Source organism: Coccomyxa subellipsoidea (assembly GCF_000258705.1).
Source record: "Coccomyxa subellipsoidea C-169, whole genome shotgun sequence".
NCBI lineage: Eukaryota > Viridiplantae > Chlorophyta > Trebouxiophyceae > Coccomyxaceae > Coccomyxa > Coccomyxa subellipsoidea.
Window position 1 is genome coordinate 2,580,054 of NW_005178040.1, and position 14,028 is coordinate 2,594,081.

Sequence of the window (14,028 nt, forward strand, 5' to 3'; positions counted from 1 at the left end):
ATGCACCAGAGCTCCGTGGCTCGATCGAGTCGATCGCTGGAGGATAAGAGCAGGATTCTAAGCAGGGCGCCTGATCAGGCGCGTGCTCTGGCGAAACTGGCGACATTTTTGTTGGCGAATGCTGCACTGTTTCGCCTGGCGGAAACGAGAAGGACCAGTGAAGTTCCATGGATTCAGGAAAAGAAATTTCGATGAAGCAGCTGCTGTGACCCATCAACGAAGTGTACTATGCGAACGTATTTGAATGGCAAGCATTATGAGAAGCAAGGTGCGCGCATTGCGGTCGCATGACCGTCTCTTTCCTGTGATATTCCAAACATTTCCTTATTTATTCCTTGCTGAGAGCTGTTAAGTTGCGTTCGCAACCTTGGATCATCCATTTTTCGGTGCGCATAGCACAAGAAAATCAAGTATGGGAGTAGAGATGCACCCTGGTAATTCTGGGAGGTGCCAGGGTCTTTGTGAGTGCATCGGTCAAAGGACTAGCAGAAGCTGCTAGGAATGGTGGGATGAAGACGCCTTTGGACGCTACTTATGTTGTGGAACGCTCTATCCACCAGCTGGTCAAATTTCTGTTCCTGTCCTTCATTCTTGCCTTGGCCCTCACACGTACGCTCCCGTCCCATGCATCGGCCCAAGAATTACTCTTGCACAAGTAGATGGATGCCACAGATACTTTCCAAACCTGCGTTTTAGGTCAATTTAGTTGTGCTGCTCTTACATGGGAGGCTTTGAGTCTGTGTGCGTCTTGTGGACAAGACAACGTGATGCACTTTGCTCCTGGTGGGGACTGTGGATGCTGTCACAGCGTTGAAACAGGTGTGGTTGGCTCGCAGACACAAGCAAGAGCCTATGGCTGAACGTGCCATTGGCCCTTGCTGCCGTGGCTGGTCTGTACTGGCTCAGTCTACAAGTGGAGATCCGAGCGCGCAGCAATGGGACATCAGCATTTTACCGGAGGGGCAGGAAAGAGTCAGAGGAGTTTGGGTCGGAGGGTGCCACATACACAGCCTCAGTGCCCCCACCGGCGTCCAACAAGTCAGATACCAAGTGGAGGGAGCAGGTCGGATCCCCAGTCGTGGAGCATGCCTGGGAGACTCTCTGCGGCAGCATCATCCAGGAGGTGCGTATCCACCTGACCATGTTGGCACAAAGAGGCCTTAATTCACCCTCAAAACCATTTACTGGGTGCATGCATGCATCTGGTTCCATGCGAGGCTGTGCTGCTTCTCACGGGCAGCAAGAACCACATGATCGAGCTTACTTCGTCTGCATGCACTGCAGCAGAAAATCTCAAATGCTCGAGTAAATGCATGGGCGTGGGCCTTGTACTTTTCTATAGGGGAACCTGCCTGGTAGAATATTGTCATGCTTCTGACTTCAGAACATGACTGTAATTCTTTGCTGCATGTGCTGCAGTTTGTGTATGACACATGGTACGCGGTGCTGACACCGGACCGGGAGTTCCCGAGGGAAATCCGCCGCATACTGAATACGGCGTTTGGCGAACTGGCCGGCCGCGCACGCCGTGCAGACGTGCGCAAGATGCTGCTGGGGTGAGCACCTCCCTCGCGGAGTTTTGGATGCTTTCAAGGGCGCAGCATCCCCTGTGAAGTTGATATGATCTGGACACCAGCAGCTACATGTCCCAGCCAGCAGATCTTATCCCTATGGTGGATGCAGACATTGTCTTGCATTTAGAGATTGCACTTGTCCTTGCACTTCTGCTCAGCAATGCCTTGGTCCAACATACAGAGTCTGCGTTACGGGAGCAGGTGAAGTCATCGGTAGAGAACACTTCACATGATGCAGTGCAGTTACACACGCTCTCTCCATGTGCAAAAGCTCTGGTGCGTTAGACAGGCATATCGTCAGGGAATTGATGGGAACTGCACTGCTGTGCAGGGACGTGAGCGCGCTGTTCATGGAGCAGATCATGCTCTACCGCGACACGCGCGACAGCATCCTGGCCGGCTTGGACCACGACGCGTGGCGAGTCATGCCCCTGGAGGCTCGCGAACGCGCGCTGCAGGTCTCCCCCTTCAAATTCATCCGCTTTCTATTTTGATGTGACTTGCAACCCTTCATTAACCATAGACGGTTGGGTTGACGGTTGCATTTATAAACCGAGCCAGGACTGTCTTAAAATCCCTGCTTTGTGTCATGTAATAAGGTGTTGTTGCACAGCTAAGAGCTCATCTGAGGCCTTGGGTTTTATTAGAGTAACAGACATTCAAGACAATGTCGTAGTGCTGAAAGGAACTTCATTGAATTGTGATGTCATCATCCCAGAATCACTGCATCTCAAGCAGGTAAAGAGAGATGTTGGGGGCCGCTGCAGGCGGAAATGAAGGCGGACTGCAACCTGCACCCCGCGCTGTACCCGCCCTCCCCGGACGGCTCCGCCACGCTCGGCCACTACAAGGTGTGCTACTCTCTTCACTTGCCTACAAGACGCTGGGGATTTGGGAAGGCTACGTCTTTTGGCAGAGCATGACAAGCTTTGCAGCGCTCCTTAAATCAGGATTATTGATAGGATTTCGTTATGTCCCTGCAGGTGATGCGGCACATCTCAGAGGGGCTGGTGGCTTTCATGCTGGAGCGGCATGACCATGCGAAGCCCATCCTGCGAAGCGTCGCACGCGAGCTGCTGAGCTCCTGCGTTCTGCGCTGCCTCATGTTCTTCTTCAACCCCTACACCGCCAACAAGGTCTGCGCTCATCTCACATTTCACTTCCTGCTTGATAGCGGCTCCCCTGATCTTTGTGATGCGCACTCTCCTACGCAGATAGCCGGTGCCATGCTGTGAAAACATTGTGACCATACGCCGTATACACGTGCCCAACTCTACATGAAGATGCAGGTAGACCAAGGGGTGCACCTGCATGCATATTAGAGTACCTTGTGAGCGCCCAGATGTATCAAGTGAAATTTCAAGGTGGCCACAGAGGGAGTAATCCAGCCCAAAAAAGTTGCACAAGATTTGGTGGTTTTATGGGAACAAGAAGCACGATAGCGCTCGCAATGATACTCACCTTGCGCTGCCCTGTGCAGCTCATCCTGTCGCTGCTGAGGGAGAAGGTGGAGCGAAAGCCTCTGGGAGTGGAGGAGCTGGCCGCTGCAGCAGTGGCTGCCAGCAGCGCCGAGCCCCTCACCAAGGCACGCGACCTGTTGTGTCACCTTCTCCTGATGGGTCCCACCTATCTCCCTAATCTGCTGCATCTGCGTAATGTTCCTTTCGGAAACCTCATATCGTCTTTGATTCTGCTCTAGAATGGCCGAGCTGTGAAGCATAGCCCTCCCAACACCTGTTTGAGCTACTGACCATCTGAAACGGCAGCATAGCAGTCAATCTGAGGATGTGTCGACATATACCTTCTTTATAAATTTCTAGCTTCCATGCGATTGGTTTTCCCGGCGCTGCAGGCGCAGCAGGACATAGAGCAGCGGGCGCGGCAGAGCGCGGCGGCCGAGGACAGCCACGCGGCGTCGGTGCGAGCGGCCAAGCAGGCCCAGCGTGAGCGCGGAGCCGCCGCCCTGCAGCGCAGCCGCTCGGAAGCTGTGCCCTCCCCGCGCGGTCCCTCCCCCAGCAGAAAGGATCGCCGCAACTGGTCCCCCGGCAAGCGAGACGTGCGCGCACCACTCGCTTTATTTCTGCTTTTGCAACCCCAATGCCGGCCCTTCTTGAGGCTTCTGTCGCCTCGATCTCTGGAAATTGGTCAAGAATGTGCTGTCTGATTAATATTGGCTATCAGGCATGTTGCTGGTGTGGCAGATTGTCCAAGCATCAAGTATAGGGTGCGGCGGCATCTGGTATTGTTGTTAACAGACAGTTGAGTCAATGCTTATGTAATCTGCGTCATAGTACACGAGCTGTGGTGCAGAAGTTCAAGGCGCCGCCCAGCCCGATGCAGCCGCACAAGGCGCAGAGCGAGGCGGCCTCAGCAGCGCCGCAGCAGCGCTCCAACGAGGGCGCCACCGCCAGCTCATCCGTGCGCGACGGCTCCGACGGTTCTGATGACTGGGAAGATGTGCGCGCCCCCTTCCAATAGTCGCTTCGTTGTGTATCCCGATTGGTTGGTCTTGTCCAACAAGAGAAGTTGTCTGCTCAAGTAGTGTCTATCTTGAGCAGGCATGTGTCTGTTGGTCAAGACCAGCCATGAAGAGGAGCATCCAAACTTGAGCATACTTTATCTGATATCTTCTTTTGTGGGCAAATGTTGTGACGCTTGAAAGCTGTACGGTTCCTTGCTATGGTTGGAGCAGCAAGGCCGTTGGGTAATATCAGGGCGGCTTTCGTTTGAATGCAGGTGTATCAGGTAAGGCGGGCAGCTAATCCAGGCGGCTCGCGCCACGGCAGATCGGTCAGCATGTCGCATGCCGACAGCCCCAGCCCCGCCTACGGCCAGGTTCATATTCAACAGCTCGGCATGCAAAATGTCTATTCTTTTGAACCTCTGGGCGTGCCTTCCATTCCATGGGAGGAAGGCAGCGTTTCGGCTAATGATTTCATACAGGGACAGCATAGACTGTGGGTACCTTCACAACCTCATTTTAAATGGTTATTGAGACGTCCTGTGTGTGTTTGAGCAGGAAGCAGAGGGCGACTGGTTGGGTCCCGGTGATATGGGCCGAAGGGAAGCCAACGGCACGGCCGGCGCGGCGGTGTTTGCCGACAGCAATTTCACGCCCGACCCGGACATACCTGAAGGGCCGCAGGCCCCTGGAACAGAGCGCTACTGCTTCATAGGGCAGCCACTCGCCAGGGTGGGTGCCTTTCTTATTGACTGGATGCCTCGTATTGGAGAAAGCATGCCTGGGAAATGTCTGGGCAACAATTCTGCGCAGCCTGGACCTGCTGCACAGAGCGCGAGAAACGTCCCGAAAATGCATGTCTTTGTGTGTATTTAGATTTCTTTTGGTCTTAGCACCTCCGCGGCAGCACGACCGACCATGCGAGTAAGCCCCATGACACCAGAAGTCTGATGATCTCAGATCTGCAGCATGGGGGGGCCCCAGGCGGTAGAGGTAGGCATTTATTTTGTGCAGCGCCTGATGTGGCGTCTTCTTGTGTCCCCTCACACAGGTGGTGGCTGCGGAGCTGTGCACGGAGGGCAGCAAGGACGTGGTACTCTACAAGATCCGCGTCGCCGACGCGTCCGGCGAGTGGACCGTCTCGCGGCGCTTCCGCAACTTTGAGACGCTGCACCGCGCGTGCGCTCCTCACCGTTCCCTTGCTGTGTGAATTTTGTGGCGCCGTAGACTACTCAGAGCTCCCTCAACGCGCATTGGGCCGTCCCCTTTGCGCGCTCAAATGTCAAATACTGCATTGTGTGGATCAAACCCCAGCTTACAGGTTGAATGCAGACATACTCCTAGAGACCAAACTGGGCCACTTATTATGTCGTCTGCACCGCTGTTTGCATAGTGCATTTGTTGTGGCACTGACGATAGGATCTCTGCAGATCTCTTTCCTGCCCTGCATGGGCTCATGGCGGGCCATCTCTTGCTTGAATTTGATTTCAAATGAGCAATTGTGGGCTTGCATCAGGCTGCGCGAGTCGGCGGCGTACCGGCTGCGGCTGCCGGCCAAGCGCATATTCAGCCAGCAGCACAGCGTCGAGTTTGTGGAGGACCGTCGCCAGCAGCTCGACGCCTACCTGCAAGCCCTGCTCGCCAACCCCGTTGTCGCAGGTATTGACCTCTGATCGTCTTGCTCTAGTAGGGGGCATGTGTGTATGTGCACTCTGCCGTCGAAGTGATCCACACAAAGGGCTCCCCAGCTGCTGACACTGTGATTTTTAGGGGCTCCCCTGTCCTCCTATAGGCAATCACATCTGTACAATAGGACATGTGCCTGATTTTCTGCAGGTGCTCTAGGTTATCATTTTTTTGCTATGTCTGCCAACCAGCAGATAAAGGGGCCTGGGGTCCATGTACACCTCAAGACTGGTGTTCACCCTGTGGTCTGCCAATCACAGCGGCAGACTTTATGAGAGCAGGCCAGTCAAGTAACAATCGCGAAATATACTGACAGAGATGCGCTTGTGCAGGGTGCAAGGAGGTGTGGGAATTCCTGAGCAGGTGGAGCGAGCTGTATGCGCTGGACAGCGAAGGCGGCTTCCTCCGATCTGTCTCGGCCAAAATCCAGGGCGCCAACACAACCATGCGCAGGTGCTGCTTAACTCAACTGTTACTAGCTTGAGATCTGTCAATAAAGGTTTCAAGACCTCAGTAAAGCTTCCAACCCCTTACCTCAGGACACTTGCATGCATTTGCCACAGATACGTGAGGCCTGCCTGGTCGTCTTGTCGCATGTTTGCATTCTACTGCCTGTCACCGAGCCAGTGCCAAAGACGCTGTCTTGACATGTGAGTGACAAGTACATATACCGGGTGCCCCTTGGATATTCAGTCAGAGTGTGACACTTGAATTGGATCCTCTGCGCAGGGCGGTGGGGGACATGGTGGAGGAGATGGACATGACGCGCCGCAAGTCGATGGCGCGGCTGCGCAACCGGGGGGACGCTCCCGATGTTTCCCTGGACGGCCAGCCCATGCACAGGGCCTCCCGGTCCTTCTCCAGGGTGCGCCTGCTGCCTTGCTTGCCTTGATAACGTGCTGGAGATACAGATCTACCGCATCATTGGAGCTCATTCTGGCTGTGCTCCATGGCACCTTGCCGAATGCATTCGCAGCTGCAAAGGGGACCTCCCAACATTGTTGGACTGACTCCCTTCACCAGCAGTGAGCGCACATGTGTACACAGCGTGTTGTTTTGGATGTTGTTTAACTGAACCTGCGCTGTTCAGGACCTGGGAAAATTGCGGCACTTGGGGGGCGGAAGGAAAGCAAATGGCGGTGGCCAGGACGTTGTAACCCAGCCGCCCCCTTTCCAGGTGCCTTTCAGGCTTGCGCTGCCTACCATGTCCATTTTAAGTCGTGTGCACGTAGGAGCACATCTGGTGCTTCTCGCTGTAGACCCTTATATGAGCGTTTGACTCCTGCAGCATTGCAGTTGTCCCTGGAGTTGGCAATCAGTGCAGCTGAAGGAAGCCAAGCGCCCGTGCAAGGGTGTACTGCGGAAGCCACGGACATGCCCCGCGTGATCTGCTGAGTCCCTGAGGATTCCTCCGCACGATGTGTAAGATCTGGGGCTGAGTTGCTGGCTGACGTGTGCGCAGGCGATGCATGCGCCGGGCAGTGCAGGCAGCAGCGGGACGGGCAGCGGGAGTGTGCGCATGCTGCGCATCAGCGGCCCCTCCGACCTCATCAACGGCGCCGGGCAGCTGCTGGCTGCCGGCGCTCGGCAGGTGCAGGGCGTGAAGCAGGTGCTGCAGGTGTATTCATCTGACAGACTCCCGTTTTTTGTACTTCCCCCTGAGACAATGTACTGCTGGCGAGTTTTGTCTGCGCCTGCCCTTCAGGCAAATCCTCCAGAAGAACCGGCTGACAGAGGCTACTTGCTTTTTTGCTGTCCATCATGAAAGCATCTAATCATGACGGTACTGTGCTTGCACTGCCTGTCCGCACTGGCCTTGGGGGCCTTACTGGGTGAAGTGGCACTTACCTTTAGAATGGAGTGCCAGCCATTGCCAGATATCCAGGAATCCAACCAGCCTGCATCTTTAATGGTAAGAAATGGCTTGAAAAGGAAGTTCACAGCACAAACCTTGTCCCGCAAGGCTTTTGCTTGCGAATTTTGTTTTGAGCCTTTCTTGATTCCGCAATTCTGTTCTAGGACATGTGCTGAGCTAGGTGGCATTGTAACAGGGCGCGGAAGACAGGCCAGAGCCGCGGCATTTCCCAACGTCGGCGTTGATGCCGGCGCCGTCGTTCAGCGTGGACGACATTCCCGTGGAGGAGTTCCATGGGGAGCTGCTGCACTACTCCCGCCCCGCCTCCCTGCAGAGCCAAGCCAATAGCCCCACCGAGACCCCCCTCAGGTGGATATGCCACTTCTTATTTCTCAATATAACAGAGAAATCAGACAAGAATTGCCACTGCTTTTGCGCCTTCCTGAAGCCTCTGCTGTGAGGACTTTGAATTAGGGGAGGGTGCATCTTGAATAAGGAGAGGTTTAATATTGCATTGCGATTTTCTGTGCCTCTCCGCTGTGAAGTGTGCCCATGAAAATGTTAGCAGTGAAGCTTCAAAAGTCGAATTGGACCTCTCTGCGGTGTCCTGGCATGCACAAGCGCCAAGAAACTACAGTCTGTGAGCTGAGTAATGGCGTTAGGTTTCTTGCCACCCCTGATGTCTTTCTACAAGTAGGTCTTTTGGTGAACGGTGCTATGAATTTTCTGCAGTGCGACACCGGCCAGCTCCAGGGGCCACTCGCCAACCAGGCAGGCGGCGGAGCAGCAGAGAGGGGGGCCCGCCGGTGGGACCCAGGTCCAGCGGAGGACGGAGGCAACGCCGCCGCACACCGAGCAGCTGCACCACTCCAGCAGCGCTCAGGACCTTGCCTCCACCGCCAAGGTCACGCGCTTCAGACAGGTGCCACATCAGGCCCCCTCTGCTCTGTGCTTTCTCACGTTTCTGTCGCCTTGATTTGAGACCCCGCCACCCGTCTCTATCGTTACAGACACACCCCACATCAGGCGTGGCGCTTGATGCTCTACAAGGGACGTCATGTGTACCATGTCTGACGCTTGACGTTGTGGCTTTCAAGCTTTGCCAATTCTGTGATTGCGCACATGCCTTGCCTGAAGAAATGTGCACAATCACAGAATGACCTACTGTGCAGCTCCTAAGCTGTGTGCCTGGGGCCAGGAATCAATGCAGAAGGCCAACTCGCTCGAGGCCCCCGACACCTCAGAGCAGCAGGCGGACGAGGCCGCGCTGTCGCGATCGGCGCCCTCGACGGGGGGCACCCCCCAGCCGCCACAGCCAGGGGAGCCCCCGCCGCCGAAGCCGCGGGGCCCCCCGCAGCGGGGGGACACTGGCCACATCAGCTTTGGGGGCATTGTGCAGTCGCCGTCCGTTGCCAGCGTTGCGGCCAACATAGAGGCGGTTGGGCCGCCCTCCGGGCTGCGTGTGCCTGACCTCATGCGGGTGCGCACTATTTCCTTTCAAGTGTTGCATGGCGGCATCATTCTGTCTTTTGTGGGCATAGTTCTATTGCAGTGTGCACGGCTGTTAAGGGGAGTTGGGTCATCAGTATGTGAAAAAATTCAAACGCGTTATGGACTTGCTGGGGGTGCAATGCAGAGTAATGATAAAGCAGCGCTCAATGGTATTTTGTGAGCTGCCTGTGCCTCTCACATGATATTGCGCAGAGCGTGTCCTTATCAATGCTCTGTATGTTCAGCTTGGGGGATGCCTTTTCTCCAGTTCTAAAAGTTTTTGCGGGGACGAGCAGATCAGATTGGTCAGGATTTGACTGTGGCAGATCTGATCGTCAGGCCCCACAATGGCTCCTAATTCTGGATCTGTGATCTACCGCATTGAGAAATTAAGCATGCTAGATAACCAGTGCGCACCGCCTTGCATAATAGTGACGGGACAGCGGTGGCTAAGTGCGCGCGCAAGTGCAGGATGATCCGGACATGGCGGATTGGGAGGAGGCTGCTGGCATCTCCGCGCCGCTGTACGACATAGTGGACACGCTGTTCGAGCTGCAATCGCGCGGCTTCTTCCGCAGACAGGTCGGCACCCTTGTGGCTTCGAATTCTGCATCAAAACCATCAAAGCTATCAATGGACTTGGAATGGCATTCAATCCTTCATGAGAAGCATTGTCCTTGCCCTCTGCACCTTCTCTGCACACACCAATGCAAATCTTCACGGGATTGGCAATTCGCCTTCCTTCCATCTCCACTTCAGGCTCCTTGCGTTCTCAGCATGCATCCGGAGAAACATCTCGCAGAGCAATAATGTCCTGCCTGGGTGGACGCCTTAAGGCTGCAAGCAATCGCGGTGGAGGCTGCTGACTTCAGCTGCGCAACCCTGCTGACATCAGCCACATCACTGCGCTAACATCAGCCACATTGACTCTGCTGATGTCAGCGCTGCGCATGTGCGCGCAGGTGTTTGGCGTGGCGCGTCAGGTGCTGTCGCTGGTGGCAGGCGGCGCGATAGACGAGTGGCTGCTGAGCAACATGCGCGCGCTGCGCCAGGAGCACACCCTGGCGCGCCTCCTCTGCCACCTGCAACGCCAGCTCTGGCCCGGCGGCGCCTGGTTCCAATCCCTCCCCGAAAATCAGCACCCGGTGCGCGCTGATTCTTGCAGCATGCCAGCTGTCAGACTTGGCAGACTACCGTAGGAACATGCAGTACCAGTGCATGGATCATAAGTGTGCTGAGATCTGGGCTCCCTGAATACAGGCCCTTACATTTCACGTGCACCAGATCCTAGGTTGAACAAATAATTATGTTCAATTACTTTCTGGGAGGAGCCAGCCGTGCTTGATCTTCATATGCATGAGGCTGCTGTTGCTGCGCTCTGTGCAAATGCCCCCAGCCTTCATGAGTCGTCGCGTCTTGACCGAATGTTTTTGGGACGCATTCAGCTAACAGCAATCGTGGGCATGCAGGCGGGCAAGCCGGCGCAGCGGTGGGTGATGACGGCGGAGAATTTTCTGGCGGCCCACGGGGATCCGCCCATTGACGAGGACGAGATCCGCGAGGCCGTCTGGGAGCTGCTCTTCGCGCGCGCACCCCCCGCCCTTGTCAGGGTCGTCGGCAAGCAGGTCTACCACAGGTAAAGCGCCCCACCTACTTTTTACAGAAAGAGGAATGCTGACCTCAAGGAACCAGAGCGCCAGAAGATGGAAGAAGAGCAAGTGCTTGTCATGCAACCACATTACGAGGGTCCCCTGGCGCGGGTCGTGTACACTTGCCGTTGGCGATCAAACAATTCTTGGGTCAGCATGCATGTGTATTTGGAAGCGTTCAGGTGAACACCGAGGCTTCATCTGCGTGCGTGCAGCGGCTGAATGGCGAGCTCACTAGGTTGACTTATGGAACTTGCCCGCCTGAACTCTTATTGGCGTTCTGCCCACAAAAAATTGCGCCTCAGGAAACCTATAAAGGGCTGGCGTGAATGTGGGCTATTGTGTTTGCAGCGGCATGGCGGACCTGTTTGAGATGATGCAGTCGCGCACCTTCATGCAGCAGCTGGGCTACGGCCTGCTCAAGATCGGCCTCGTCAACCTGTTCCCCGAGCTTAAGCTGCTCTTCCGCAAGATCGAGCGGGGGGCCCTCGATGCCACCGCCGGCCCACCGGGTCCCCCCATTACCACTGCAACTGCCAATTCAGGCTCGGAGCCTTCGCATGCCGCAGCCCCAGCAGCTTCATCAAAGCCTCCAAAACACTGATTGTAGAGCCCCTTGAACTGATCTGCACTCTGCAGATTGGATGGAAGGACATCTCTTGTCCTTTTCAGGCGTTTCGCGAATTTGCTTAGGTCACAACTCAGTGGGCTTGTCAGAGGATCAACCATGCAACAATGTGAACCAGTTTACTCGCTTAAGGAAGGCGCGACATGCCCAGACCAGTGTTTTATAGCTAGGTGATTGTCGTCTTCAGTGTATTTATTGGGCAGGTTTGTATCATTTACTCAGAATCGTCTCAAGATTTGCTGCCATGCATAGTATGAGTGACATTGCGCAGAATGAATGCCGTACTTGTAAATTTACTGTTGCTTTTGCTCAGCTCACACTCCATATGCAGTGCACGGATTGCAGTGTGCAGTGGCTTCCCAGGACAGAAATGGGCTTCCTCTGTTGTGCATGTGCAACTGCGCGATATAACGTGCATGATTACGAGACTTCAAGTAATCAGGATCTCAAGTTCCGAACTTGATCAATGTAAAGGACCCCTCATTAAAGATACATATTAACATCGATAATGTGCGTGTGCAAATCTATGAGAGCCGTAGAGCTGTGCGTCAACATGAAGAGTCAGTGGTCAAGATTTTCCATAGATTAGGTCACACATGCATCTGTAAATCTATTCAGATCCATAATCGATGCTAACTTCTTTCTTCAACATCTATATTAGTACGGTGTATGCTTTTCACCTCCAACAAAACTGTTGCAGCTCAACAGTCCTGAAAGAATTGGTGCAGAACGGCCCAACCCTGGGTGAGTAAACAGCTATTATTTGCGCAAGTCAAGAACTGGCGGGGGTTGCCTTTCAGGCCATGCAAGCAGGATCACATCTCATTCATTTGAAGAGGTTGCCCATGTCCTCTTCGTCCTTTGAGCACTGCTCTGGCCCATTGATATCAACAGGCAAGGGGCGCGACTCCATTGTTGGACTTGAGTCTGAAGGCCATCTCAAGCGTTGGTGCATCACCCAAGAGAGCAGAAAATCAGCCACAGATCGGCACTCACAATGAGAGCTTGGTCTCTGTCTGATTGAGCCAGTCGGGCTGGGGTGAGGAGGAGTCATTTTCTGCTGGCCGCTCGAAGGCTGGGTGCTCCAGAATGGCCTTGAACAGCTGAGTGCCCCTCAGGCAATTGGTCAGCGGCAGGTGCCCCTTGGGTGCGTTGATTGAGTAGTCAAACTCAGCTGGCCATTTCCTGCACCAGGGAAAAAACAAGCGTTGATCTTCTGCAGTGCCACTGGCCAGATTAGAAAACTTCTTTAAAACAGCCACCACCACCATTCCAGGCAGAGCTATACGTTTAAAGCTACCCTGCATTCAGGCCTCTGTGTATGTGAGAGCAATGCGCAGAACACCTTCAACTGTGCAGCCTCCAGCAAGGCAATATAGATGTATAACTTGAGAAATGCAGGCATTGCTTGCTTGCTTGTGTATACAGCAGCTGATCACAAGGTGTGATATTTGAGATCAGCGCATGTGCACCTGTAGAAGTTGTGCTCGCCGTGCGTCCAATCGATGACCTTGAATAGGCGCTCCCAGTAGCGCCTGTTCTGGACCCACAGCTCCTTCTGCGCGCTGTAGCCGAATTTTCCGTCGCTGCCCGCGCGCCACAGCGCATCAACCACCCTCAGGTCCTGCTCGGGGATGAACTTCACCTGCGCATGCATCTACTCATCAAGGCATGGGCGGTGTGCTGCAACATTCCGGAATAAACGGCCATCAAAGCGTGGCAGACAAAGTGACAGTCGAGTGAGGGACAGACGACAGGGAAAGCAGGCTGTGGAGGTGACAGGGGTACAGAGCTTGCTGTGGAGCACTTTTAGACTAAAGCACTTTCAGATGGACTGCGGCACTCGCTCACCTCCGAGAAGTACACCCATTTCCTGTCCACGGCTCCTGGACCTGCTAGCTTTATGAGCACTGCGCGAGTTTCATCGTCAGCATCCTGGAACTTGCCCTCTGCTAGGAGGTCCCTCAGCTTTGTGTAGTCAAGTCCCGCCTGTGCTGACACACAAACTATCAAACAGCCAGACCTGCTCCATAATTGCACATGATATGATTAAACCGTAACTGGTATCACCATCCGTGTGGAGGAAGGCTTCGAATCTCGCCTCGGACTCCAAAGAGACATCCTCGATCTTCAAAGATGGCTTTTTCGATGATGATCCTGGCCCGCTGAGTCCGAGCCCAGGCCCTGACAGGCCGCTGTCTGTGAAGAGGCTCACTTCGGAAGATGCTGCTCTGCAAAAGGACTGCTGCCGCGATCTGCTCTTTGATTGCCTGCTCGCGTCTAATGATCTGCTAATATTACTATACCTGCTAGGAATATGGTGTGCGTATACCTTGCAGCCTGGACTCTGCATAGGGAGCACCCTCATGTTTGCGATTGTGTTGCAACCAATTTCTAGTTATAAGTAGACTTCCTTGATGGGATGCGTATTGAATGGTGATACAATCTTGTGCTTTCCTTGGAGCTGTTCCTTGCCCAGATGTTCTTGACGCACAAAAGTTCACGCCACTCAATCCTGGCCTTATCGTGTCCAGCGTGGCAGCACCACCACGGGTGGTGGCGTTCCCTGGAGGTTTCAGCCATGCTGGTTCAGCTGAGGTTAGTAGAGCAGACGATTACTTAATTTATTTGAATCTTTCTTGTAGTTCTTGCATTTGATACTATTTCTTGTACTACCTTGTTTT

The 14,028-nt window shown here is 54.4% G+C and overlaps 2 protein-coding genes across 2 annotated transcripts; one reads left to right on the plus strand and one right to left on the minus strand.

Annotated features, from left to right (window-relative positions):
• Window positions 1–509: 509 nt before the first annotated feature.
• Window positions 510–11,320, plus strand: COCSUDRAFT_61136 (hypothetical protein; the record flags this gene model as incomplete). The annotated part of the gene is made up of 24 exons (XM_005650633.1): window positions 510–609; window positions 837–1,123; window positions 1,420–1,556; window positions 1,906–2,032; window positions 2,342–2,425; window positions 2,558–2,710; window positions 3,055–3,231; window positions 3,427–3,630; window positions 3,885–4,031; window positions 4,311–4,409; window positions 4,594–4,767; window positions 5,087–5,214; window positions 5,552–5,694; window positions 6,054–6,192; window positions 6,451–6,586; window positions 6,812–6,898; window positions 7,184–7,339; window positions 7,773–7,945; window positions 8,309–8,498; window positions 8,775–9,056; window positions 9,539–9,649; window positions 10,030–10,212; window positions 10,537–10,703; window positions 11,068–11,320. The coding sequence occupies 24 exons, from the start codon at window positions 510–512 to the stop codon at window positions 11,318–11,320; spliced, it is 3,837 nt and encodes a 1,278-aa protein (XP_005650690.1).
• A 1,016-nt stretch (window positions 11,321–12,336) lies between these two features.
• On the minus strand, window positions 12,337–13,697 carry COCSUDRAFT_61137 (GUN4-domain-containing protein; the record flags this gene model as incomplete). Its single annotated transcript, XM_005650634.1, has 4 exons — window positions 12,337–12,529; window positions 12,817–12,989; window positions 13,196–13,333; window positions 13,677–13,697. 4 exons carry the CDS (start codon window positions 13,695–13,697, stop codon window positions 12,337–12,339), a joined length of 525 nt encoding a protein of 174 aa, XP_005650691.1.
• Window positions 13,698–14,028: the final 331 nt, after the last annotated feature.